The 27,989-nt window shown below is 37.4% G+C and overlaps 1 protein-coding gene and 1 pseudogene across 1 annotated transcript; one reads left to right on the top strand and one right to left on the bottom strand.

The window, feature by feature from the left end:
• Window positions 1-27,989, bottom strand: part of LOC119716060 (serine/threonine-protein kinase RIO2-like) — a 117,487-nt pseudogene that overhangs the window by 40,725 nt on the left and 48,773 nt on the right.
• LOC139999436 (uncharacterized) lies at window positions 3-27,989 on the top strand. The gene is made up of 12 exons (XM_072027714.1): window positions 3-27; window positions 979-1,155; window positions 1,843-2,013; window positions 2,122-2,256; window positions 3,100-3,482; window positions 5,574-5,847; window positions 7,243-7,533; window positions 7,615-7,824; window positions 21,198-21,547; window positions 22,669-22,738; window positions 23,307-26,369; window positions 27,841-27,989. The coding sequence occupies exons 1-12, from the start codon at window positions 3-5 to the stop codon at window positions 27,987-27,989; spliced, it is 5,298 nt and encodes a 1,765-aa protein (XP_071883815.1).

Raw genomic sequence — 27,989 nt, 5'->3', positions numbered from 1 at the left:
CAATGTCAGTTGTAGACTGGACTGCCTGTAAGTGTTGGGTGTATGGCAGACATCATGGATGATAACCATTGAGACACAAATATTTTAATTGTTGAACATTCAAATTCAAATGTTGGTCAAAATAGTTTTGATACCACTGGAAAAATTGAGAGGGAATCTGGTTCTTGAAAATTTAATCTTTATGAAAACACTTAAAGATGAGATGTCTGTAATTTATGAAAACAAATTATATCAATTTGACTCTTTCAAAGTCAAATTTAAAATTTCCCATCAATATCAACATTCATCTGGCAATTTATTATTCTTTGCTATCTTCATTTTTTGTAGAATCATTTTAAAGTTGTGAATAACATGCTGTGTGCAGTGTCTGTGTGCAGTGTCTCAGTGATAGTCCTATTATATGGTGAGATAAAATCACAGGCCTTCCTGGTTAATCCTGGATATGTTTCACTTAAAACAAACAAAAAACAAACAAACAAACAAACAAACAAAAAAAGCAAAAAAAAAAAAAACAAAAAAACAAAACAAAAAAAAAAAACATTTTTTTGCTGTTAAACCTTACATTCTGTTAAGGAAAAATTCAGGTAAAATAAAGTGCAAGACTGAAAGGCTTATGGCAAATTTGTAATGAGGAAAATATTTCACAGAATCGCAGAATATCCTGAATTGGAAGGAACCCACAATGATCATCAAGTTTAACTCCTGGGTCCTTAAATGACCGCCCAGAAAATCAGACCACATGTCTGAGAGCACTGTCCAAATGCTTTTTGAACTCGAGCAGAGAGTGAGGACAGAGTGAGGTCAGCACTTAGCACAGATTCTGGAACTGTATGACGCTTTTTGTTGTAGAAACGTACTGGATGCTTGGACACTTGTACTGGATGCTTGGACGCTCGTACTGGATGCTTGGACACTCGTTAAGATTCAGCTTGAAATTGTGATTTCTGACTACAGCAAATCCTTTGGAATCATAAATAGCTGTGAAGTCCTGTTTACACAGCTGCCAGTTAAGGTTATTGTGTCTGTTTTGCTTCGTAGTTGCGAAATCTTGGGCAGAAGTGGTAAAATTGGGTGTTGCAAGACCACAGGCAAAGGCCGTTAAAAAACGTGCCCCAAAACGAAGACCAATGAAGAAGACAACACAGTCACCAAAGGTATTTGTTTTACTTCTTTTTAAGGTTTGGGGGTTTGCTTAACCTTGAAACAGCTTGTTGGCATTTAACTGCAGAAGCTGGAAGTTTGAGATTTTGGCAAGATGTTAAATGGGTATTGGTGTCTTTCTCACAGCGTGTAAATCTACTTGAATTTACTGAAATGTATTAATTCAAAACATCTTAAGAATGTATCTAAATAACTAATTGTGTTGGGTGGATGGAGTAAGTATTTGTCCCTTGTCTGTAGTTGAAGCTGTAGTGCTGTTTGAAAGAGGTTCTGTTCCGGTTTAACCACTTTACGTGGTGGTGAGGTTGGTCGTTGGATGATGGTGAAGGTCTTTCCCAACCTAAAGGATTCTATGCAGGTGGAAAGGAGTAAGACTGAAAGACTCTCAGGATAATCCCTGAGCGTTTCTGAAAGCTAAGAAAACTTGTCTCAGATGCTCATTGAGCGTAGTCACTCAAATCTTAAACGAATATATGAGCTGCATTTCACAACGAATCAGCCCTTTAAAGTAGCTGCAATTTAACCACTTCTGTATGCCCAGCAGTCTGTATTAGCTAAACACGACCAATAAATTTGTGGAATCTCTTGAGTGATTCTGGCTAGGTTTTAAATAAAAGGGATCTTTGTGTCCTAATTTTTATTTATTTATTTATTTATTTATTTATTTATTTCCTTTTTTTCCTCCAGAAAGAAAAATAAAAGGTCATTTTAGCACAGGTCATGCAGAATCTCCTGCTACAGTAGTTGTAGGCAGAGCGCACTCTACCACTGGTAGAATAGCTGGACAGGTCCTTAAAGTGGTGAAAAATCCAATCTTGAAACAAAACTTGAATATGGATGAAAGCTTCACAGGTACGTTGTGAGATTTTTAAAACCTGTTACTGGTTCTGCCAACTGTGCACTTTTTTTTTTTTTTTTTTTTCCGAAACAAGTGCTCATTTTTCTGAATATAATTTATAGGGCTGGCTGAGATGTTTAAAACTCCAGAAAATACAAGTGGAGAAACATCACCTTCAAGCACTGTTCGTGACAGTGATCTTACACCACCGTGCACGACAATGGACACTTCTGAACTGCGTACTCCTGAAGAATCTGGTATGGTTGTTAATTGGAAAGAAATTATTAAAGTATACTTTGGGGTAGCTGTGTCTGCAACTCACTGATAGTGCATAGCCTAATGCTAGGCAGACTTAGTGTAGAGATAAAGCATCTTGCAACCATTGATTTTTTTTTTATCATGTATTGGAGGACATTTTCCAGTAGTTCCAGTTATTTTTTTTGGTAGGTGTTATTTTTTTATTCATTCAGTTTTATATCGAACTTCTAAATGCTGAAGTATTGTTTCAGGCAAACCTTGTGTTGAAGCATGGCAATCCTTTAATCAATTGTCAGGGGATACATCTAGATTCAATGACAAAATCTTACGGCAGGGAGTGGTTATGCTGTAGAATTTTGCAAAGATTCTACTTAAGAAAAATGTCAGATTAGGAAGATTTGTGTTAAGATGATCCTTAGCTTTTTTTTTCTGTCTTTTGCATATGACTTTGCATATCAGTCGTGTTCCTGAATAACTCAGAATTCTTTAAATTCTGTTTTACTAAGAATTTAGCAAAAGTGAGCATCTAGTGAATCACCAACCAAAATCAAGAATGAATTATCCAATATTCAGAGTAGTAATACTAATGATTTTTATCAGATTAAATAAAAAATCATCAAGGTTTTTTAGGCTTAATTTTTTTAACGTATGCTGTGCCTTGTAGGAGCTAATTGCCTTCTTGCTAATTACCAAACCAATTGCTGAAACACAGTTTTGGATTTAGCTTGTAGAAAGCTTTGGCTGATTGAATCCATTTTTTACTTAGTTATACAGCGATTGGAATGTTTGGATTTCCTGCTTAGTTTGTTTGCCAAATTAGATAAACCTACTGTTTATTTCAGGAGAGATGATGGTGTCACCATTAAATACTCCAGATTCTTCAGGAGAGATACTGGATTGTCATGACATCTCAGATTTGATGAGAGAGGAGGAATCTCCAAAGTCTATATTTGAAATAATGTACTCCAGAATTCCAGAAGGAATAGCTATGCTGGAAGAAGATCTTGATGTGGACAGCGTATCATTAAGTGCAGAGAAACAAGCCTCTCAGGTGAAATTGGAAAGTAAAAGGAAAACACCAGATGAGAAGCTGGAGTCAGTCAACGTTGGATCAGCCATCAAGCAGCCATTAAAAACCCCAGAGAAGAAGCCAGGACTTGTAGAGGTCCTGTCGGGCATCAAGCAGCTTATGAAGACTGCCAAGCAGAAGTCAGAGGAAACAAAGGTAAAATATTTTCTTTAGCTTTTGGAAAGAGTTTATTTAAGCTTGGAGCCTGTGGTTGAAGTGAACTCTTAGGCCATCTAATAAGACATGTTTTATATCATTGTATTTTCATTAAAATATCTCATGCACAAGACCTGTGGCTGACAAAATACCTTCTGGAAGAGCACCTGATGTTTATTTGAAAACAGTGAAGTTGACAACCTGTGTTTTCCTTGGTAGCTTTGTCCAGGTGTGAATGGGTAAAAACCAGAAGATGCAGCTGAGTACAAATTTGAAGGAGCACTTTTTTTCTAGTCATTTGTTTCTGTTATGTTTAAAGCACCCTTAAATTACTTACAGACTACAATGGAGTTCTTTCTGTGCCTTCCTTTTCATAAGTGGGATATATGCATGTTTGTTTTTTTTTTGTACAGCTTCTTCATAGCTTGTAGATTAAATTCAAAACACTTTTTTTCTTTAAACATCCAAGAGCACTGAGCTTTTGCCAAAATTTGGTGTTACCACGTAGTCAGTTGATTGCTCTTCATGCCCATAAGGCTTTCATTCACTGCTTGCTGAATGGACACCAATTCTACTCTGTTTGCTTGTATTAGGATGTACTTTGTTTAGAGGAACCCTACCTAAATGGCTGCTGAGGCTGCTCTGGGTTACCATTTTGACCTTACAATTCGCACCTTCATCACTCTTGTCATTGGTGTATTTTATTAGCCTCGATTTTTGTTGACTCCCAGATCCATAGATTAAAATGAGTATTGCTGGTCTGTGTAGAACTACAATAAAACACTTCAAAACATTCAAATGATTTAGATTCAATAACCCTCTTTTTCTAATCTTACTAGACAATGTTCAGCCCGTTTACTGAATGCTTTTTAAAACTCTACTGTGTTGTCTTTCACTGTAAAAACTGCTACACTAGCTCAGATAACAAGTATTAAGTTCAATTTTGTGGTAGTACCAAATATATGATGCAGTTAGCAAACGAAGTTGGCTTCATTTTCTCATAAAGTATTTGGCAGGACTTTTTTCAACTGTTTCACTCCCAATTTTCTATTAGTTAACTATTTCTTGTCCTGTCAGACACACACAAAAGTATTGATTATTGCTTATTTCCTTAGGTCAGGTCAGAAAATGTTATGGATCCTAAGCAGGAAGATGCTGTAACTGCTTGTACTAATGGCAGTCGTGAGTATGGTAAGTACAAACACTTTTATTTTAACTAGAGTAATAATGAATATGCAGGACTGTGTGTGTTGTTAGGAAGTTTCAACGTGTTGTAAAAATTCCAAATTATATAGTATGGAAGGAGCAAATATCTCAGGGAATTTGAGCAGTAATCTGTAACACAAACCAGTGTTGGCATTCTATTGGTGTTTAAAAAACGGTGTAGTAGTTTGATGTAATAACGGTGGCATCTCCAAACATACCAGTGTAAAAAACAAACAAACAAAAAATCACCTGTTGCTAAGGTATCCACTTAAAATCACCTTTATTTGCAAAGACTTTCAAAATATATCTTAAAGCTTGAGTGCTACCTGTCAAATAAAACAAATAACTCTGTGTACTAAACTGGGTTTTATTCTAGGAGTCTGTTTAAATCCCTGTTACTTTTTAAAATAAAATATGATTCATTTGAGCAAGACCGCTTTACTAGGAAAATGAAAACTCAAGAGATACTTTGATCGGGCATAGTAATGTATAACTTTTGATTGTGCTCTTTTCTATATGACAAACTTTGTAGGGGGGAATAAAACTGTTTTAGAAGACAAAGGAAATACTTCACAAGATAAAGATTCTCAACAAAAGTTGTCAACTAGCGAAGACCACTCTACCCAGAGACTAACAAGGGGCAGACCAAGGAAGACTGTACATCCACCTTCAACAAAGCAGTGTGAAAAGGATTTAAATTCAAAAGAATTGCAAGGTCTGGAGAAAAAGAGCATCCAAGAAGAGATGGGAGAGATCAGTACTTCAACTTCAGTAGCTAAAAATACAGGAAGAGGAAGGAGAACAAATCTTTGCATGGAAAAAGAAATTGTTTCAAAGCATCCTGTTGAGAAAACAGTTGAAACCGTTTCACTTGTGGAAACGCAGGTTGATACTCGAAGACCAAGAAGAGGTAAAACTAAGGAACCTAAGGAGTTAAAACATCCTAGTGAGGATCTTGAGTCTTCTGAAAAAGATTCTTCAGTGCTACAAAAAGATCCTGCAAATAGGAAACAGGCTTTGCAGGAGTATGATATCAGTAGCACATCTGTAACTGAAGATGATCAAAGCAGAAAGACAGAAGGCGTATCTAGTAGCACTCAGGATGAAAATCACCAACTGCAAACAGATTTAAAAAAATCTGAAAACGCATCTGACAAAGGTAGTGTAGAAGACAGAGAAGAAATTCTTCTATTGCATCGGAAGAGGTCTAGAGGAATGAAAAAAATAGAAAACACAGAAGCACTGCTTCCACCCAAAAGACAAAGAAGAGCTAGGAATGAACAGGTTGAACAAGCTCCTTCAGAGGAACTTCATGGGACGACAAGGAAACTTCGTAAACACCAATCAGCAAAATTACTACAAGGTGATGAGCAGACTTCTGAGACTGCCCCCACAGAAGCATCTGGAAACAGAACTGAACTTGAAGTAAAGGTAACAGAAAAAAGAGGTAAGTCTTCAAGAAATGCTAGAAAACAACCAACAGAAGTAAAACCAGACATGTGCGGGATGGCACTTGAAAATACACAGAATGTTCAGAAAGCCAAGGAGACTTCAAATGAAACCATTACGGAAACAAAATCACCCACCAAAAATGAGAGGAAAGTATCTCTGGGAGATGAAGCGGAAAATGCTCAGGAAAATACTACAAAGGCATCTCAAAGATTAAAGTCAGAATCACCTTCTGGAGAGACAGATAAAATGCCAGTAACTGTTCTCAACTTGGAATTCAAACAAGAAGCAAACAGAACTAGAAGCAGGAGAGGGAAAAAAGACTCTTCAGAGAAGAAGGCTGATGAATTTGCCCAGGATGTAAACAGCCTAGATCTTATGCTTAAATGTAAGTCAGAAACAGAGGAATCTTCTCCCAAAGAGTCTTCAGCCTCTAGTTGTGTCAAGCAGGCACACCAAGTAATGAAAGACCAGAACAACACAGCTGACACATTGGTAACTGCTCTAAACAGTGATGGCATTGCTCATAGACATCAAAAGCAGACAAGAAATGAGCAGGAAGCAAATGAACCAAAGCAAACTGAAATCCTGCAAGAGAATCGAACACAGGCAAAAGCTAATGCATCAGCAAGGGACAAAAGAAAAGAGATTGATCTAGCAGCAGAGGCAAAAAGTTCAGCTTCTCTCCGGAGAAAACGTGGCTTGTCAGAAACTGATGACAAAGAGGAGGGTACTAATGAAGAACAAAACGTGCTTTTGGAATCGGTGTCCTGTGCAAAAGCAAAGCCATTAGGAAGGGGCAGAAGGAAAGAAACTCCTCCAGTGTCACACACAACTAATTCCATTTCTCTTAGAAGAAAACGTGGTTTGCCAGCAGATAATGGTAAAGAAGAGGCTCTTAAAGATCAAAATGTTCCGTTAGGAGCAGTTGTTTCAAGTCTAAAAGATCAACCAAAAAGAGGCAGAAGGAATGAAGCTGCCATATTATTAGAAGCCACAAGTTCTACTCCTGCTCGGGGAAAACGTAACTTATCAAAAGAAAGTAGCAGAAATAATAATCATAGGAAAGCTAAACAAATGATTTCTGAAAAACCCTCTTCCGAAGAAAAAATTGACCTTTCAAAAGGGTACTCAGGGAAAAAGAGTAGTATCACTTCAGTGGCTGTTAGTTCTAGTTCACTTCAAGGTTTGCCAGAAGATGGTAAGAATGAAACTCCCAAAGAGCAACAGGGTATACTTTTGGGAGTAACCCAATCAGGAAAAGAAAATCCATCGAAGGCAGGCAGAAGGAAAATAGTTCCTTCCAAATCTGAAGAAACTAGTTCAACCTTTCTCAGGGAAAAGCTTGTCTTGCCTGAAGACAGAGGTCAAAACGGAATCCTTAAGGAAGGTGAAGGTACAGCTCTGGAAAATAACTCATCTCAGGAAAAACAAAGGCAACTGAGAAATAAGAGGAAAAATGTACAATTCAAACCAGAGGCAGCTACTTCTCTTCGTGACAATGGCAACTTGCCTGAAAACGGCAACATTTCGGAAATGCAGTGTTTGATACCCACTGGTTCTGAAGAAAGTAATCAGTCTGGAAAAGGAAAAGAGGTTAACCCTACCCAACAGACAACTTCCACTTCTCGCAGAAGAAAATGTCTGTTGCCAGCAGATGATGTACCACCTAAAAAATCAAAATCAGGTGAGGAAAAAAAAAATATTTCTATTTTCTACATATAGCTAAGTCTAGAATTTTGTACAGGTTGTTATTACTGTTGGCTGCCATAGTCTAATGTAAATAGAGAGTGGGTCTTTAATGTAGCAAAGAGAGGTAAGTAAAGAAGGGGCTAGGTTATCCTGTACAAACCAGATGTTTCTCCAAAGCAGAATGGATTGATTGTATGGCATCTGACAGCTGTATTCCTCTTCTGCTGAGTTATTCAAATGCTCTCATGCTCTTCTGCTGTCTCAATCCGTAACTTGCAGGTTAAATAACAGCAATTAACTAACTTACAGGTGGTTATGAGCATAGCATGATAATTACATTTGTAGCACCCATTGTCTGTGCTTGTTTTCTCCTAAATACCATCTAAGCTCCTGCTTTTGTATGTCCAGGTTTTGGGTAGCTTGTACAACTTATCCGTGCTGTAATGAAGTTGGTGCTAGAAGGACTTGGAGCTGTATTTGAGCTCAAATGACAGCAGAAGTTCCACATGTCTCTCACTTTTCCTGTTTTTCAGTTTTATTTTCCCCAAGCCAATAGAGCTCTAGCTTCAGACACTTGAAATATTCCCTAAACCTTTCAGCTGGATGTGATAAAATTTTAAAGATACCACGTTGTAATAAGAAATTATCGTCAAATAAATATAATAAAATGGAAGTAATGAATCTTTACAGATGCACAAAGAATTTTCTGGCAGGTTATGTGCATTAATCCTATTGTGATTTGGCCATGCTCTCGTTTCATTTCTCTTCATCTCTTTATCTGTTACATGTGCTTATCCAAACGTAACACGTACATCTATTGTGGCAGGTTCCCCTCTTGGTTTATTGACTTCACACTTCTGCTAGTTTTCACTTCTTGACACTGCTACATGCACCTCCCAAAGGACTGATCTCTCCCAGTGCTTTTCTACCGGTCTGAATAGTTTCTTTTGGGGGGAGGTCCTTTTTCCCCACATGGATTTTAGTGGTGGTGCTTGGGTCGATGCTCATCTCTTGGAGCAGCTTCACTGGTCTGTGCCATGTGGATTCTTCCAGAAGCGTCCAGTGTGTTTGTTACAACTACAAGCCTGACTTTGCAGTTCTAGCTGGACAATAAATTAGTTGCTGTACATTCATTTTTGCTGTTTTTTTCTTCAGTGTTAGATATGTTTTAGTTTTACATATCAGTAGAAGAATTTTTAGCTAAAATAATAGCTAATTGGTTTTGGTGCTCTCATTAATGTTAACGTACTTTCAGAAATAGCTGTATGTCCTTGGGGACCTATTTTAAAGGATATTGGATGTGCAGAAGTGTGGGTTTTGTAACTGGTTTGTTGAACTCATAGATGTAAGCTTTGGAACGTAGTCATTAGGGACATCTCCCTTCAAAAACAATGGAACTGAAGATTGACTTTCTATAAAATGCTTGATTTATGATATAAATTTCCATTTAATATTTCTGTCTACGAATAGAGAATGATGAAAACGGATCACCCAAAAAAGGGAAAAGAAACAAAACTGAAGAAAAACTTGAAGGCAATGTGAAGACAACTCAGACTGCTGGAGGGACGAACAGGACAACAAGATCAAGCACAAGAGCAAGTGCAAGAACAAGAAAATAGTCTTAACAGTTAAAGAGCCAGTTTTTAGAATGATTCTGTAAATGACATTGGAATTTTTAATGTGACTTGACTTACACTCAGATTTTAAGTTCAGATTTTGTAAAGCTATCGCTGATGATATTATCTAAGTACTTTTCTTAATATGTTTACAGATATGATGCCGCCTGTTTTAGTAGATACATATAGTGGTTCCTATACCATGCGATGCTTGTGCAGAATGGCAGGTAGAAAAATAAATCTTTTATGCTCGTATTTATCCCCTTTTTTATGGTAATGAGTACAGTAGTCAGGAAGCCATGTTACTTTACTGCCAGTGTAATTGTAAGCTATTTTCTGCTTAAATTTTATGTGCTTAAGTCTTATTTTTTCATTAAAGTTCTGTAAATATTCTTTTAAAAACTATAGATTTATTAGTAGAACTACTATGAATGAAAATGCTATTTAAAAAAAAAAAAAAATTACTGAGAAGTATGGGTTTGTAAGCCGTTAAATTTGTAAACAATTTAGGACTTAAGTGTTTTGTGTTCTTAGGAATAATTAAAGATGTAATTACTACTGTCCTCTTACAACCATATTTAATTTTTTTAGCCAAATGCCATAATTTTTGGAAGTGTAATGTGGGTGCCTCTGAAATTCAGGCAATTCTCTTGTAAACATGGCCACGCTGTGCAGTGCTTGTAAAGGGAGGTGAGCACTGGGAAGAGGAGCAGTGAGCGTATGAGGTTGCGATGTTGCCCTTTTCAGAGCTGCAGCTGATGTGGAGTACTGAATGTGGTTTGGAGAATATTTTCTAGAGGTCAGTGTCTGCGGCCTGTGGATAATGTTGGCGTGCACACATCTCAAAGGGTGGTAGCTTTCTGTTCCTCTATGAAATGCAAAAAAAAAAAAAAAAAAAAAAAAAAAAAAAAAAAAAAATTCAGCTCAGGTATCTATGCATTTTTAAAACCCCAGTTAAGAACCTACATTTTCATATAGTCTAGGAGGAGTAATAGATTTCTATGGAAGGACAGATAGAGTTTATTTTCTGATGTTTTTCTTAGGGCTTCTTTTGGAGAAGATGAATGGCCCTTTGGGCAAGTTCTGATTTGTGAAATCCGTGTTTTCAAAGTGTTACCACAAGAGGAGTGAGGGGTTGCTTCCACCAGCTTAGGTTGCAGCCTCTGAAATGAGAGGAGTATCTTCACCCAAGATGTTTAATTGGCTCTGTGGTGCAGGATTTATGATCATCCCAAATTCCAGGACATGTAGCTTCATGCTTCTTGTCTCAGCAACAACTCAAGCAGTAGGTCTAGACTAGTGACCTTGGAGTTTTACAGAATTTTACCGATTTTACTGGATCTATATGAAGTCCTTGCATGTTGAGCAACTCCAGTTTCCTTGCACTCATTTTCTCCTGCTCTGTTTGTGACTCAGTCTCCTTAACTGCAACAGGGAGACTTCACAAAGCCATCTTCACGAACCTAATCCTGTGTCGGCCCCTACTGGCTGCTGCTTAGAAGTATCCCTTTTGGTTGGTTTGGTTGTTTTCCAAAGAAACCTGGTGATAGCCACCAACAGATTCAGAAGAGAAACAGGACAAAGCAGCTTGGCATTTGTAACCCCTTGAAGGTGATGTGCTTGGGATCAATTTGTCATTTGGCTTAGTAGCTTTCCCTATGCAATGTGGGTAGAAAGAGGAAATAACAGCAGCGCTTTGACCTCTGGAAGCTCATGATATAAGTACCCTTCTAGGTCAGCTTCACAGCCTTGCTGTCTTCCGTGTTCCAACCTGTATTTTTTGTTCTTGCAGTTATGTAAGAGAAGCAAGTGCCTCTAAGTTGCTCTTTCTCTGTCATTTCAGTCTTTAATATCATCCCATAATTATTCAAGGCAGTAATTTCTAACAAATCAAAGTCCTACGGCACACCCCAATTTTTATTTTTTATTTTATTTTATTTTTTTCAGAATGAGAACAGGGCTGAACTCTTGTGCTGTGAGAAAATGCTCCATTTTAATTGCATTACACACAGCCTTAATGATAAGGGATCATTCCATCTTCCCTAATTTAGCTAGTACGTGTTCGATAGTGAGGCGGCCTCCATACCAGAGGAGATGAAAGCCTTGGGCAGAGGCACGGAGTTGTGAGGGTAGAGGAAGAACACTTGCCAAGTTTCCATCACTGCATTGAAGGAGCTGCCTTGTTTTCCATTCAGTAGCTGCAACTAGGATATAAGAGGGCATCTTGGCCTCTGTGCCAAGCTGTGCAAAGTGAAGAGCTCGTCAGCGAGATGAGCAAAGGGGCATTTTGTTTGGGTTTGTTGAGTGTCACAGGTTGTGCAAACAAGACATTCACCACACAAAAGCTGTTCTGCATAAATGTTACTCTTGACTCATTGGATAAAACCTAATTAAGGCTTTCCTAACAGGGCAATATTCTTTTTTTTTCCAAACAAAGTTCTTGAAAGAAGCAGGAGGGGGGATTCTCGGCTCCTTTTCACAAACCACTTCAAAAGAACTGAGAGAACACCCTTAACTAGATAGCGCCGCTAGGAGCAAATCATTTTTCATAGCACCTGGCACACTGCGTTAGGGTATCACACATCCCACCACTTCAGCTGTGGTCAGCACGTGACTGCTGATGAGCGGGGGCTAACGAAGCGTGCCAGAAGCTGGGCTGTGACTGCTTAACCCCACTGCCACACAGGGCCTGAGCTTGCTCCCCATTCAGCCACTCGGGCTTATTAATTGGGGCTGCGATCCACAGGAAAGTAACTGCTCTGTGGTTGTTTTCTGTTGAGCAGCTAATGCCCAGACTAAGTAAATTGACTTGAAATATCTAATTAATAAGTAAATAATAGTCCATAAAGAGCAGCTGACTCTGTCTGCTGAGATACTACAGAAATGGGGCCTCGCTTAGCAAAAGAGGTCCTAATGGCCTTTTGGGGCAGTGCAAGAAATTCCCTTCTAAAGATGATTGTTAGTTTTGTCCTTGCTTTTATTCTAAAAACCAGCCTCGTCCTAACTGACACCAGCAGAAAGAGTCCACACTCTTGTTTTAAGACAGTATCTGTGACTTTCATGCAGCAGAATTGGTAATTCTACAGGTCACGTTAAAGGTTTTATACAGGATTTTAAACTCAAGTATTTGGTGTCTCTGATTTGTTTTGAAGTCTGTCTCTTCAAAACTAGTAAACTGATATACATGTATATATATATGTATATACATGTATTTTAACAAGTTTTAAAGATCAGCAGCCTATGCACATCATTTCGGGGAGCAATGGTAACAGTGGTTTGAAGTAAATTATGTGTCTGTTTAACACAGAATGGGAAAAAATAACCTACTTTAGTTGTAGAATCTCAGAGGAAAGCAAAGTCCTACCAACACACCTACAGTGAGAACAAGCTCCAGTGAACCATACGTATGCAAACGTTATAGCCTTATTGAGAAATAGAGCTGAACACAGGCATATTTTCTGATTCTAATTAATATATATATATTTTTGTCTCCAGTGATTCTGTCTGATATCTCATTTTTTGTTTGCTCCTAGTTTGTGACTTTCTATGTATATGTAAAGTATGCATATAAAGTTATCAAAGTTATACACTTATATATATTTTTCAGAGCTGAGTTACCAATTTCTGAACATACTAAATGCATAATTAATACTTGATATACATTTGATATCTCTGTGGCAGTGAACTAAGTTATTTTCTACTTTTATATTACTATTTAGTACAAGCTAAACATGAGTAAAGAATGGTATCCATCCCTAGGCATGTTGACCAGATCTGTACCATTACAGTAGTTCAGGGGGACAGAAGGTGGTCAACCTTCATCTCGTGAGACTCACAGCCCCACAAGGAAAAATGTGTCATAGGATTATTTTCTGTAACATAGTACGCATAAATATCTTGCAATTTGCTCTCAAGTATAGCTAGGAGTCTCAAGTTAACTATTTTCTCAAAAATTTTGATGGCAAATATAAATGTGCGGTTGTCATCCCATGTCTTGTGTCATTGGTCATCTCCTGAGTGTACACCGACACTCAGCTCCTTCCAGGAATCTTCACCGACTTTGATACTGCCAAATCAATACCCTTTAGGTTATAAACTCTACAAGAAGCCAGGTATTTTTGCCTAAATTGAATGCCTAACTTGAAAGAGCCCTTCAGAGCTGCAACACAGCTGAAAATAATTCCCAAACTGCCCTACTTCGATTTCATTCTGCTTCATTTAATGTGTTTCTGGAAGGTGGTGGTGTCCTTAAAGAATGCAAATTGCAATTCTTTTATTACACGAAAATATCTTCTAAAATGGTCTGAGTCTCAAGCTAAAATATTCTGAGTCTTATGCTAGGTAAATATTCAAGGGAAAAACAAGGGTACCTATGCAGAACTTCTGAAAGAAAGTGACACAAAAATAATTTAAGAGAAACTCAGAAATTCTGTAATGCTTATTTTCAATACAAATTGTAAAATATCCTATGTGGAGGTATTTATAACTCCATCACTACCTTGATTTATTTACCTTTGGGATGTGACTTTACAGTGTCCTTTTCTGTCCCCAGGTATGAACTGTAAGTGATCATAGCAAAGACTTCATTTACTTATGTATTTACTTATTTATTTCCAAATACTGTTTGGCTTTCACTTAAAGAAATATTTCTGTATTTTTCAAGAGGCATAGACTGAAAACATAAGGTGGAGAAACAGCTGATCCTTAGCATTGGAAGTGTATGTAATTTTTAATATAAGGTGTATGTAATTTTTAATATAAGGAGGTGTTAAAGTGCCAGGCAGATGTCGCCATAATGTCTTTATCTGCAGTAAAACTTTTGTACACCACATAATGTGCTATGTGTCCATTGAACTAGGATGTTTTGACTATGGATTTTGAAAGAATGTAATTAAGTTTCTATATATGCCTCACTTCTTTTAATGTCTTGCCCTCGAAAGTTTTTGTTTGACAATAGTAAATAAAATAAAGTTGACTTTAATTCTGTGTTTGTGTTTTTGTTTGTTTGTTTGTTTGTTTTATATAATAAATGTAGCTTCCAGGAATTCATAAAAATATGTTTACAGTTACTCATGCCTTTATTTGGATTCATAGTTTTCTCTGTATGTGTCTATATATTTTTACATTTATAAATATATTTTAAGGAGGAGAGAGATATTTAGACAGTAGAACAGTAGAGAATGAGTACTAAATAATGTTGGTGAAGAGTGGTGGTGAATATCCATGGCCAGGTAAAATAAACATAAGAAAGAATATCACAGCTGCCTTTCTTTTCATCAGCAGACTGTTTCCTTTATACCAAACTAGGGAGACGTATAAGAAATTGAGGTGCCTGACAGTGCATCAGACTTTTTTTGGGTTCAATATATTTGAAAACTATATTTTGAAAGGCAAAAACATATATATATATTTTATCTGTCCAAAAGAAACAAGAACATTCCATAAATACCTGCAAGTATGTAAAGATAATATAATTTTCAGTAATGGTATAATATATACTCTCCAGAAAGGCTTTTAAATAAAATTTTAAATAACATTTTACATGGATACAGTAAGATAGTAAATATGCAGTCCATTTTATTATTATTTTTTATTATTCTATTTTTGTTTAAGAGCCTTGTCACATTTTATTAAAATGGGTAACTAAAATATTCGCTGTAAGGCTGAGCGTTTAGTTAACTCGGTATTCATATTTTCTAAGCAATCTTCCAAAAAAAAAAAAAAATAATAATCCTGACATTAGATTTTAATATTTCAAACCTGTACTGTAATCAATGGTATAGTTTATATAGAGATATGTCATTTACTCTTGACTTTCTCTTTCATATCCAATATCCTTTCTGACTACTGTGAGTTCATAGCTCAAAAAAGTTTCTTGATAACAAGATCAGCTGCTTAATTACAAGAAAACCTGTATTGGTTTGAATTTTCCATCTTTTAATTTGTATCTTTCCATGGCATTCCTCTCCTGACTTGACACTAAGGTGCAATGCTATTTTGAGAGAACAGTGTGATTGTAGTTGTTAACCTTGATGCTGAGTTGTAAACACTGTCAGGTTCGATAATTTCCCAAAGGCTGAGATCTGATGGAGCCAATTCTCAAAGATTAAAAGATATCAGGTAATTGATGATCTTTGAGGATGTCATCTCCATAGATTCTTATTTCAGCTTCCTTTCTTGCTTCTTTAGGATAGAATTTATGGTTTGTCCTCAGGGGAGGAAGAAAAAACAAAAGAAAACAAACAAACAAAATAAAACTGAAACAGGTGGAACTTGCACCCTTCTTTAAAAAAAAAAAAAAAAAAAAAAAAGCCTTTGGGGTTACTTGCATCTCCAAAAATCAGTTAGTGAATATTCTGAGGCTTGTGACTTGCGCTTGTATGTGCACTTGAAAGGCTCAAATTTGGGGAGGCAATACACTGGAAGAAGGTGATGTAGAAGTAGAATTTTAACTGTCAGTTATATTGGGTCATCTGATAGCTTTTTATGGTACTCAGGGTAGATACAAGTACCTTCTTATGCTTAATTTGAGCACCTATCCCTAGCAGGAAGTTGAATATCTCTGTCTAGAACTATTCCGACTTCAGAACAGCACTTTAAAACACGTTCCTGACACAAATCCTTTATCAGAAGTGTCCAAGCATTAGGAGAGATTTGGGCTCACTGAACTGTGATGCAGCAGTACTTTGAAAGAGAAGTTTAATCAAGTTTGAATGCTTGAACAAACACAATATTCTGTGGGATTGGTGTTGTTTTAGTGTGTACCTGAATGCTTTTCCATTGCAAGAAAAACTTCTTAACAATAATGGCGCAATAAACTATTTTATTAACCATAAAACTTGCGTGCCATTTCTAGAAATGCATCTTTTGCCATTGAGAGTGGGAGATGAAAGGACTGCTCAGACTTGCAGCCATCTGAAAAGTATATATATATATATATATTTTTTCTCTAAAAAGGGAAAAAAAAGTTAATATTTAACTTCCATATTTCATTTCCTCAGTATTATTTCCTTCAGTGACAGGATCGTATTTTGGAGGAAAAGACCTAGTTAAAGAAGTGCTAGTGGAGTAGAAATTGGGAAGTTCTGCAATTAAGAGCCTTTACCAGGCTCCTGGATAGCTTTGAAAGCATATAAGAAAATCTAAATGGCTACTGTATGGCTTAGAAAAGATCCCATGAACTTGTTTTTTTGCTATTTTCAGAGAGAGTTGCATCTACCTTTTTATCAAATATCTTCATGAATACCAGAAAAAATCCAGGTATCCTTGCCATTAAAATGTCAAAAAAAAAAATTGCCTAAAATCAACTAATTAGAGCTTTAAATTATATTTAAAGATTGGGCTTTTCTTAACAAGCTAAAAGCACATTTACTAAGGCAAAGTAAGGCAAAGTGTTAAATCCTTGGTTTTGTTTGAGAGAAATATTCTGCAAGCCAGCCAACTGTGGAAGTTGTGTGAATTTTGTAATTAATATTTTGCGTACGTACATAAAGCTCCAAATGATCTATTTTTAAATAAAGGACAATGATAACACCCTGTAGGAGGGTCAGACAGATCATTTTGTCAGAAATCACATGTAAAACGAGGGCCAAATTCACTTTAATCGGACCCACCGAGAACAAGTTTCAAGTCAAAGCCTTCAACTCATTTACATCAACAGCCGAGACTTCTAGCAGTCTGACCTGGTAGCTGGGCCAGGTTAAAACAAACAAACAAATGAAAAACTTTCATCTGTTGCTGTTCCAGTCTGTCAAATTACCAAGATAAAATCATTTTACTACTGTGTTCTGAGGTGTATTTTAGTTAGTGAATTACTTCCTAGCCCTCCTCTTAACTGCCTGGTTCCTGTCAGCAAAGTCAGGCCCACCAATTAGCGCAGGCTAATTCTGCTCCTTTTTATATGTGTGCCTCCTTTGTTATGCTGTACATTGTTCACTAGTTGGGATATCTACTGACAATTAGGGAATGAGGCAGACACAAAGACTAATTTGATCACCCGGAGACCTGCCTCCCAAGATCCCTGTGTAGGCAGTGGAGACACAGCAGTACCTCCAGGGCACTCCAGCTGAGGTTTCAGCTCGCCTTCGCCCTCTAGAGAAGCCTCCTTCTTTCCATTAACTACAGGGAAAGACTGGCATCCCCAGGCAAGAGATGGCCCCTCTCAACCACGCTCCCATTTTAATAAGGGAAGTCAGCGACAGAGTTTGACTTTTGAGTTTCAGGGCAAAGGCTGCTCGTCCGCCACGCTGGAAACGGGCCTGGTCCGGCTGCCTGATGGAGCTCATCCCAGCCCAGCTCCCGACCTGGCCCCATAGGCACCTTGTGCCTCCAAAATCAGCAATTCCCTTTGGGCACACTTCTATGTGCTCTCGGGACACTCCTGGCCTCACCAGGAGGACAGAATGAGGGAGGAATGGCAGTGGGGTGAACCTTTCACGTGAATTAAAGTCATTAAGTAAGGTTCTGTTTGTTAGGTTAATTGCGGTATTGATCCTCCAAGTCCCTCAATTTGGAGTAGTATATAACTGATACAATTTCAGTTCAATAATTTTTGTTGGTGAAAACATGCATTTTACCTGTATTCAGCTTAGTTTCTTTATGCCTTTTTCCCTAGCCAGTTCACACACTGTCAGTTGTAGACTGGACTGCCTGTAAGTGTTGGGTGTATGGCAGACATCATGGATGATAACCATTGAGACACAAATATTTTAATTGTTGAACATTCAAATTCAAATGTTGGTCAAAATAGTTTTGATACCACTGGAAAAATTGAGAGGGAATCTGGTTCTTGAAAATTTAATCTTTATGAAAACACTTAAAGATGAGATGTCTGTAATTTATGAAAACAAATTATATCAATTTGACTCTTTCAAAGTCAAATTTAAAATTTCCCATCAATATCAACATTCATCTGGCAATTTATTATTCTTTGCTATCTTCGTTTTTTGTAGAATCATTTTAAAGTTGTGAATAACATGCTGTGTGCAGTGTCTGTGTGCAGTGTCTCAGTGATAGTCCTATTATATGGTGAGATAAAATCACAGGCCTTCCTGGTTAATCCTGGATATGTTTCACTTAAAAAAAAAAACAAAAAATAAACAAACAAACAAAAAAAAAACAAAAAAGCAAAAAAAAAAAAAAACAAACAAAAAAAAAAAACAAAAAAAACATTTTTTTGCTGTTAAACCTTACATTCTGTTAAGGAAAAATTCAGGTACAATAAAGTGCAAGACTGAAAGGCTTATGGCAAATTTGTAATGAGGAAAATATTTCACAGAATCGCAGAATATCCTGAATTGGAAGGAACCCACAATGATCATCAAGTTTAACTCCTGGGTCCTTAAATGACCGCCCAGAAAATCAGACCACATGTCTGAGAGCACTGTCCAAATGCTTTTTGAACTCGAGCAGAGAGTGAGGACAGAGTGAGGTCAGCACTTAGCACAGATTCTGGAACTGTATGACGCTTTTTGTTGTAGAAACGTACTGGATGCTTGGACACTTGTACTGGATGCTTGGACGCTCGTACTGGATGCTTGGACACTCGTTAAGATTCAGCTTGAAATTGTGATTTCTGACTACAGCAAATCCTTTGGAATCATAAATAGCTGTGAAGTCCTGTTTACACAGCTGCCAGTTAAGGTTATTGTGTCTGTTTTGCTTCGTAGTTGCGAAATCTTGGGCAGAAGTGGTAAAATTGGGTGTTGCAAGACCACAGGCAAAGGCCGTTAAAAAACGTGCCCCAAAACGAAGACCAATGAAGAAGACAACACAGTCACCAAAGGTATTTGTTTTACTTCTTTTTAAGGTTTGGGGGTTTGCTTAACCTTGAAACAGCTTGTTGGCATTTAACTGCAGAAGCTGGAAGTTTGAGATTTTGGCAAGATGTTAAATGGGTATTGGTGTCTTTCTCACAGCGTGTAAATCTACTTGAATTTACTGAAATGTATTAATTCAAAACATCTTAAGAATGTATCTAAATAACTAATTGTGTTGGGTGGATGGAGTAAGTATTTGTCCCTTGTCTGTAGTTGAAGCTGTAGTGCTGTTTGAAAGAGGTTCTGTTCCGGTTTAACCACTTTACGTGGTGGTGAGGTTGGTCGTTGGATGATGGTGAAGGTCTTTCCCAACCTAAAGGATTCTATGCAGGTGGAAAGGAGTAAGACTGAAAGACTCTCAGGATAATCCCTGAGCGTTTCTGAAAGCTAAGAAAACTTGTCTCAGATGCTCATTGAGCGTAGTCACTCAAATCTTAAACGAATATATGAGCTGCATTTCACAACGAATCAGCCCTTTAAAGTAGCTGCAATTTAACCACTTCTGTATGCCCAGCAGTCTGTATTAGCTAAACACGACCAATAAATTTGTGGAATCTCTTGAGTGATTCTGGCTAGGTTTTAAATAAAAGGGATCTTTGTGTCCTAATTTTTATTTATTTATTTATTTATTTATTTCCTTTTTTTCCTCCAGAAAGAAAAATAAAAGGTCATTTTAGCACAGGTCATGCAGAATCTCCTGCTACAGTAGTTGTAGGCAGAGCGCACTCTACCACTGGTAGAATAGCTGGACAGGTCCTTAAAGTGGTGAAAAATCCAATCTTGAAACAAAACTTGAATATGGATGAAAGCTTCACAGGTACGTTGTGAGATTTTTAAAACCTGTTACTGGTTCTGCCAACTGTGCACTTTTTTTTTTTTTTTTTTCCGAAACAAGTGCTCATTTTTCTGAATATAATTTATAGGGCTGGCTGAGATGTTTAAAACTCCAGAAAATACAAGTGGAAAAACATCACCTTCAAGCACTGTTCGTGACAGTGATCTTACACCACCGTGCACGACAATGGACACTTCTGAACTGCGTACTCCTGAAGAATCTGGTATGGTTGTTAATTGGAAAGAAATTATTAAAGTATACTTTGGGGTAGCTGTGTCTGCAACTCACTGATAGTGCATAGCCTAATGCTAGGCAGACTTAGTGTAGAGATAAAGCATCTTGCAACCATTGATTTTTTTTTTATCATGTATTGGAGGACATTTTCCAGTAGTTCCAGTTATTTTTTTTGGTAGGTGTTATTTTTTTATTCATTCAGTTTTATATCGAACTTCTAAATGCTGAAGTATTGTTTCAGGCAAACCTTGTGTTGAAGCATGGCAATCCTTTAATCAACTGTCAGGGGATACATCTAGATTCAATGACAAAATCTTACGGCAGGGAGTGGTTATGCTGTAGAATTTTGCAAAGATTCTACTTAAGAAAAATGTCAGATTAGGAAGATTTGTGTTAAGATGATCCTTAGCTTTTTTTTTCTGTCTTTTGCATATGACTTTGCATATCAGTCGTGTTCCTGAATAACTCAGAATTCTTTAAATTCTGTTTTACTAAGAATTTAGCAAAAGTGAGCATCTAGTGAATCACCAACAAAAATCAAGAATGAATTATCCAATATTCAGAGTAGTAATACTAATGATTTTTATCAGATTAAATAAAAAATCATCAAGGTTTTTTAGGCTTAATTTTTTTAACGTATGCTGTGCCTTGTAGGAGCTAATTGCCTTCTTGCTAATTACCAAACCAATTGCTGAAACACAGTTTTGGATTTAGCTTGTAGAAAGCTTTGGCTGATTGAATCCATTTTTTACTTAGTTATACAGCGATTGGAATGTTTGGATTTCCTGCTTAGTTTGTTTGCCAAATTAGATAAACCTACTGTTTATTTCAGGAGAGATGATGGTGTCACCATTAAATACTCCAGATTCTTCAGGAGAGATACTGGATTGTCATGACATCTCAGATTTGATGAGAGAGGAGGAATCTCCAAAGTCTATATTTGAAATAATGTACTCCAGAATTCCAGAAGGAATAGCTATGCTGGAAGAAGATCTTGATGTGGACAGCGTATCATTAAGTGCAGAGAAACAAGCCTCTCAGGTGAAATTGGAAAGTAAAAGGAAAACACCAGATGAGAAGCTGGAGTCAGTCAACGTTGGATCAGCCATCAAGCAGCCATTAAAAACCCCAGAGAAGAAGCCAGGACTTGTAGAGGTCCTGTCGGGCATCAAGCAGCTTATGAAGACTGCCAAGCAGAAGTCAGAGGAAACAAAGGTAAAATATTTTCTTTAGCTTTTGGAAAGAGTTTATTTAAGCTTGGAGCCTGTGGTTGAAGTGAACTCTTAGGCCATCTAATAAGACATGTTTTATATCATTGTATTTTCATTAAAATATCTCATGCACAAGACCTGTGGCTGACAAAATACCTTCTGGAAGAGCACCTGATGTTTATTTGAAAACAGTGAAGTTGACAACCTGTGTTTTCCTTGGTAGCTTTGTCCAGGTGTGAATGGGTAAAAACCAGAAGATGCAGCTGAGTACAAATTTGAAGGAGCACTTTTTTTCTAGTCATTTGTTTCTGTTATGTTTAAAGCACCCTTAAATTACTTACAGACTACAATGGAGTTCTTTCTGTGCCTTCCTTTTCATAAGTGGGATATATGCATGTTTGTTTTTTTTTTGTACAGCTTCTTCATAGCTTGTAGATTAAATTCAAAACACTTTTTTTCTTTAAACATCCAAGAGCACTGAGCTTTTGCCAAAATTTGGTGTTACCACGTAGTCAGTTGATTGCTCTTCATGCCCATAAGGCTTTCATTCACTGCTTGCTGAATGGACACCAATTCTACTCTGTTTGCTTGTATTAGGATGTACTTTGTTTAGAGGAACCCTACCTAAATGGCTGCTGAGGCTGCTCTGGGTTACCATTTTGACCTTACAATTCGCACCTTCATCACTCTTGTCATTGGTGTATTTTATTAGCCTCGATTTTTGTTGACTCCCAGATCCATAGATTAAAATGAGTATTGCTGGTCTGTGTAGAACTACAATAAAACACTTCAAAACATTCAAATGATTTAGATTCAATAACCCTCTTTTTCTAATCTTACTAGACAATGTTCAGCCCGTTTACTGAATGCTTTTTAAAACTCTACTGTGTTGTCTTTCACTGTAAAAACTGCTACACTAGCTCAGATAACAAGTATTAAGTTCAATTTTGTGGTAGTACCAAATATATGATGCAGTTAGCAAACGAAGTTGGCTTCATTTTCTCATAAAGTATTTGGCAGGACTTTTTTCAACTGTTTCACTCCCAATTTTCTATTAGTTAACTATTTCTTGTCCTGTCAGACACACACAAAAGTATTGATTATTGCTTATTTCCTTAGGTCAGGTCAGAAAATGTTATGGATCCTAAGCAGGAAGATGCTGTAACTGCTTGTACTAATGGCAGTCGTGAGTATGGTAAGTACAAACACTTTTATTTTAACTAGAGTAATAATGAATATGCAGGACTGTGTGTGTTGTTAGGAAGTTTCAACGTGTTGTAAAAATTCCAAATTATATAGTATGGAAGGAGCAAATATCTCAGGGAATTTGAGCAGTAATCTGTAACACAAACCAGTGTTGGCATTCTATTGGTGTTTAAAAAATGGTGTAGTAGTTTGATGTAATAACGGTGGCATCTCCAAACATACCAGTGTAAAAAACAAACAAACAAAAAATCACCTGTTGCTAAGGTATCCACTTAAAATCACCTTTATTTGCAAAGACTTTCAAAATATATCTTAAAGCTTGAGTGCTACCTGTCAAATAAAACAAATAACTCTGTGTACTAAACTGGGTTTTATTCTAGGAGTCTGTTTAAATCCCTGTTACTTTTTAAAATAAAATATGATTCATTTGAGCAAGACCGCTTTACTAGGAAAATGAAAACTCAAGAGATACTTTGATCGGGCATAGTAATGTATAACTTTTGATTGTGCTCTTTTCTATATGACAAACTTTGTAGGGGGGAATAAAACTGTTTTAGAAGACAAAGGAAATACTTCACAAGATAAAGATTCTCAACAAAAGTTGTCAACTAGCGAAGACCACTCTACCCAGAGACTAACAAGGGGCAGACCAAGGAAGACTGTACATCCACCTTCAACAAAGCAGTGTGAAAAGGATTTAAATTCAAAAGAATTGCAAGGTCTGGAGAAAAAGAGCATCCAAGAAGAGATGGGAGAGATCAGTACTTCAACTTCAGTAGCTAAAAATACAGGAAGAGGAAGGAGAACAAATCTTTGCATGGAAAAAGAAATTGTTTCAAAGCATCCTGTTGAGAAAACAGTTGAAACCGTTTCACTTGTGGAAACGCAGGTTGATACTCGAAGACCAAGAAGAGGTAAAACTAAGGAACCTAAGGAGTTAAAACATCCTAGTGAGGATCTTGAGTCTTCTGAAAAAGATTCTTCAGTGCTACAAAAAGATCCTGCAAATAGGAAACAGGCTTTGCAGGAGTATGATATCAGTAGCACATCTGTAACTGAAGATGATCAAAGCAGAAAGACAGAAGGCGTATCTAGTAGCACTCAGGATGAAAATCACCAACTGCAAACAGATTTAAAAAAATCTGAAAACGCATCTGACAAAGGTAGTGTAGAAGACAGAGAAGAAATTCTTCTATTGCATCGGAAGAGGTCTAGAGGAATGAAAAAAATAGAAAACACAGAAGCACTGCTTCCACCCAAAAGACAAAGAAGAGCTAGGAATGAACAGGTTGAACAAGCTCCTTCAGAGGAACTTCATGGGACGACAAGGAAACTTCGTAAACACCAATCAGCAAAATTACTACAAGGTGATGAGCAGACTTCTGAGACTGCCCCCACAGAAGCATCTGGAAACAGAACTGAACTTGAAGTAAAGGTAACAGAAAAAAGAGGTAAGTCTTCAAGAAATGCTAGAAAACAACCAACAGAAGTAAAACCAGACATGTGCGGGATGGCACTTGAAAATACACAGAATGTTCAGAAAGCCAAGGAGACTTCAAATGAAACCATTACGGAAACAAAATCACCCACCAAAAATGAGAGGAAAGTATCTCTGGGAGATGAAGCGGAAAATGCTCAGGAAAATACTACAAAGGCATCTCAAAGATTAAAGTCAGAATCACCTTCTGGAGAGACAGATAAAATGCCAGTAACTGTTCTCAACTTGGAATTCAAACAAGAAGCAAACAGAACTAGAAGCAGGAGAGGGAAAAAAGACTCTTCAGAGAAGAAGGCTGATGAATTTGCCCAGGATGTAAACAGCCTAGATCTTATGCTTAAATGTAAGTCAGAAACAGAGGAATCTTCTCCCAAAGAGTCTTCAGCCTCTAGTTGTGTCAAGCAGGCACACCAAGTAATGAAAGACCAGAACAACACAGCTGACACATTGGTAACTGCTCTAAACAGTGATGGCATTGCTCATAGACATCAAAAGCAGACAAGAAATGAGCAGGAAGCAAATGAACCAAAGCAAACTGAAATCCTGCAAGAGAATCGAACACCAAATAATAGAATTACACGTAGAAGACTTAGAGGAAGAAGAGTTAATTTTAAACTTGAAGAAGCCAGTTCCGAAGCTCTAGGAGAAGAAAGGAATTTACCTGGGAATGAGGAAGGAATGGCTTGCAAACATGATCAACGTGAGGCTTCAGAAAATCCTTTAGAAGTAAGGAGGAGCAGAAGAAGGCAAGCTGATTCCATTCCACAAGCAGCTTGTTCTACCTTTACGAAAAAAGAAACCTTAATTAAAGATCATAGTAAAGATGAGACTTCTACAAAAGATCAAGATCCAGCTTTGGAAGCTATTCCCTCTTCAACAGAAGAAGTTCCGCTGAGAGGACGAAGGCGGCGAGACGTTGCTGTAGCATCACAAACGGTGAGTTCTCTTTCTATCAGAGAAAAACGTGGCTTGCTAGAAGGTGATGATAAAAAGATGACTGTGAAAGAAGATCAAAATCCAGCATTGGGAGATAGCACTTTGCAGGCAAAAGCAAATGCATCAGCAAGGGACAAAAGAAAAGAGATTGATCTAGCAGCAGAGGCAAAAAGTTCAGCTTCTCTCCGGAGAAAACGTGGCTTGTCAGAAACTGATGACAAAGAGGAGAGTACTAATGAAGAACAAAACGTGCTTTTGGAATCGGTGTCCTGTGCAAAAGCAAAGCCATTAGGAAGGGGCAGAAGGAAAGAAACTCCTCCAGTGTCACACACAACTAATTCCATTTCTCTTAGAAGAAAACGTGGTTTGCCAGCAGATAATGGTAAAGAAGAGGCTCTTAAAGATCAAAATGTTCCGTTAGGAGCAGTTGTTTCAAGTCTAAAAGATCAACCAAAAAGAGGCAGAAGGAATGAAGCTGCCATATTATTAGAAGCCACAAGTTCTACTCCTGCTCGGGGAAAACGTAACTTATCAAAAGAAAGTAGCAGAAATAATAATCATAGGAAAGCTAAACAAATGATTTCTGAAAAACCCTCTTCCGAAGAAAAAATTGACCTTTCAAAAGGGTACTCAGGGAAAAAGTGTAGTATCACTTCACTGGCTGTTAGTTCTAGTTCACTTCAAGGTTTGCCAGAAGATGGTAAGAATGAAACTCCCAAAGAGCAACAGGGTATACTTTTGGAAGTAACCCAATCAGGAAAAGAAAATCCATCGAAGGCAGGCAGAAGGAAAATAGTTCCTTCCAAATCTGAAGAAACTAGTTCAACCTTTCTCAGGGAAAAGCTTGTCTTGCCTGAAGACAGAGGTCAAAACGGAATCCTTAAGGAAGGTGAAGGTACAGCTCTGGAAAATAACTCATCCCAGGAAAAACAAAGGCAACTGAGAAATAAGAGGAAAAATGTACAATTCAAACCAGAGGCAGCTACTTCTCTTCGTGACAATGGCAACTTGCCTGAAAACGGCAACATTTCGGAAATGCAGTGTTTGATACCCACTGGTTCTGAAGAAAGTAATCAGTCTGGAAAAGGAAAAGAGGTTAACCCTACCCAACAGACAACTTCCACTTCTCGCAGAAGAAAATGTCTGTTGCCAGCAGATGATGTACCACCTAAAAAATCAAAATCAGGTGAGGAAAAAAAAATATTTCTATTTTCTACATATAGCTAAGTCTAGAATTTTGTACAGGTTATTACTGTTGGCTGCCATAGTCTAATGTAAATAGAGAGTGGGTCTTTAATGTAGCAAAGAGTGGTAAGTAAAGAAGGGGCTAGGTTATCCTGTACAAACCAGATGTTTCTCCAAAGCAGAATGGATTGATTGTATGGCATCTGACAGCTGTATTCCTCTTCTGCTGAGTTATTCAAATGCTCTCATGCTCTTCTGCTGTCTCAATCCGTAACTTGCAGGTTAAATAACAGCAATTAACTAACTTACAGGTGGTTATGAGCATAGCATGATAATTACATTTGTAGCACCCATTGTCTGTGCTTGTTTTCTCCTAAATACCATCTAAGCTCCTGCTTTTGTATGTCCAGGTTTTGGGTAGCTTGTACAACTTATCCGTGCTGTAATGAAGTTGGTGCTAGAAGGACTTGGAGCTGTATTTGAGCTCAAATGACAGCAGAAGTTCCACATGTCTCTCACTTTTCCCGTTTTTCAGTTTTATTTTCCCCAAGCCAATAGAGCTCTAGCTTCAGACACTTGAAATATTCCCTAAACCTTTCAGCTGGATGTGATAAAATTTTAAAGATACCACGTTGTAATAAGAAATTATCGTCAAATAAATATAATAAAATGGAAGTAATGAATCTTTACAGATGCACAAAGAATTTTCTGGCAGGTTATGTGCATTAATCCTATTGTGATTTGGCCATGCTCTCGTTTCATTTCTCTTCATCTCTTTATCTGTTACATGTGCTTATCCAAACGTAACACGTACATCTATTGTGGCAGGTTCCCCTCTTGGTTTATTGACTTCACACTTCTGCTAGTTTTCACTTCTTGACACTGCTACATGCACCTCCCAAAGGACTGATCTCTCCCAGTGCTTTTCTACCGGTCTGAATAGTTTCTTTTGGGGGGAGGTCCTTTTTCCCCACATGGATTTTAGTGGTGGTGCTTGGGTCGATGCTCATCTCTTGGAGCAGCTTCACTGGTCTGTGCCATGTGGATTCTTCCAGAAGCGTCCAGTGTGTTTGTTACAACTACAAGCCTGACTTTGCAGTTCTAGCTGGACAATAAATTAGTTGCTGTACATTCATTTTTGCTGTTTTTTTCTTCAGTGTTAGATATGTTTTAGTTTTACATATCAGTAGAAGAATTTTTAGCTAAAATAATAGCTAATTGGTTTTGGTGCTCTCATTAATGTTAACGTACTTTCAGAAATAGCTGTATGTCCTTGGGGACCTATTTTAAAGGATATTGGATGTGCAGAAGTGTGGGTTTTGTAACTGGTTTGTTGAACTCATAGATGTAAGCTTTGGAACGTAGTCATTAGGGACATCTCCCTTCAAAAACAATGGAACTGAAGATTGACTTTCTATAAAATGCTTGATTTATGATATAAATTTCCATTTAATATTTCTGTCTACGAATAGAGAATGATGAAAACGGATCACCCAAAAAAGGGAAAAGAAACAAAACTGAAGAAAAACTTGAAGGCAATGTGAAGACAACTCAGACTGCTGGAGGGACGAACAGGACAACAAGATCAAGCACAAGAGCAAGTGCAAGAACAAGAAAATAG

Source organism: Anas platyrhynchos, chromosome 25, assembly GCF_047663525.1.
Source record: "Anas platyrhynchos isolate ZD024472 breed Pekin duck chromosome 25, IASCAAS_PekinDuck_T2T, whole genome shotgun sequence".
In the NCBI taxonomy this organism is placed as follows: Eukaryota; Metazoa; Chordata; class Aves; order Anseriformes; family Anatidae; genus Anas; species Anas platyrhynchos.
This window is presented reverse-complemented; position numbering and strand designations above follow the sequence as displayed.

Coding starts and splice junctions, on each gene's coding strand:
- LOC139999436 (XM_072027714.1), top strand. CDS start 3: ATGTCAGTTGTAGACTGGACTGCCT. Junction 3,483..5,573: donor AGAAGTCAGAGGAAACAAAG/GTAAAATATTTT, acceptor GTGGAAACGCAG/GTTGATACTCGAAGACCAAG. Junction 7,825..21,197: donor ACCTAAAAAATCAAAATCAG/GTGAGGAAAAAA, acceptor TAAATACTCCAG/ATTCTTCAGGAGAGATACTG.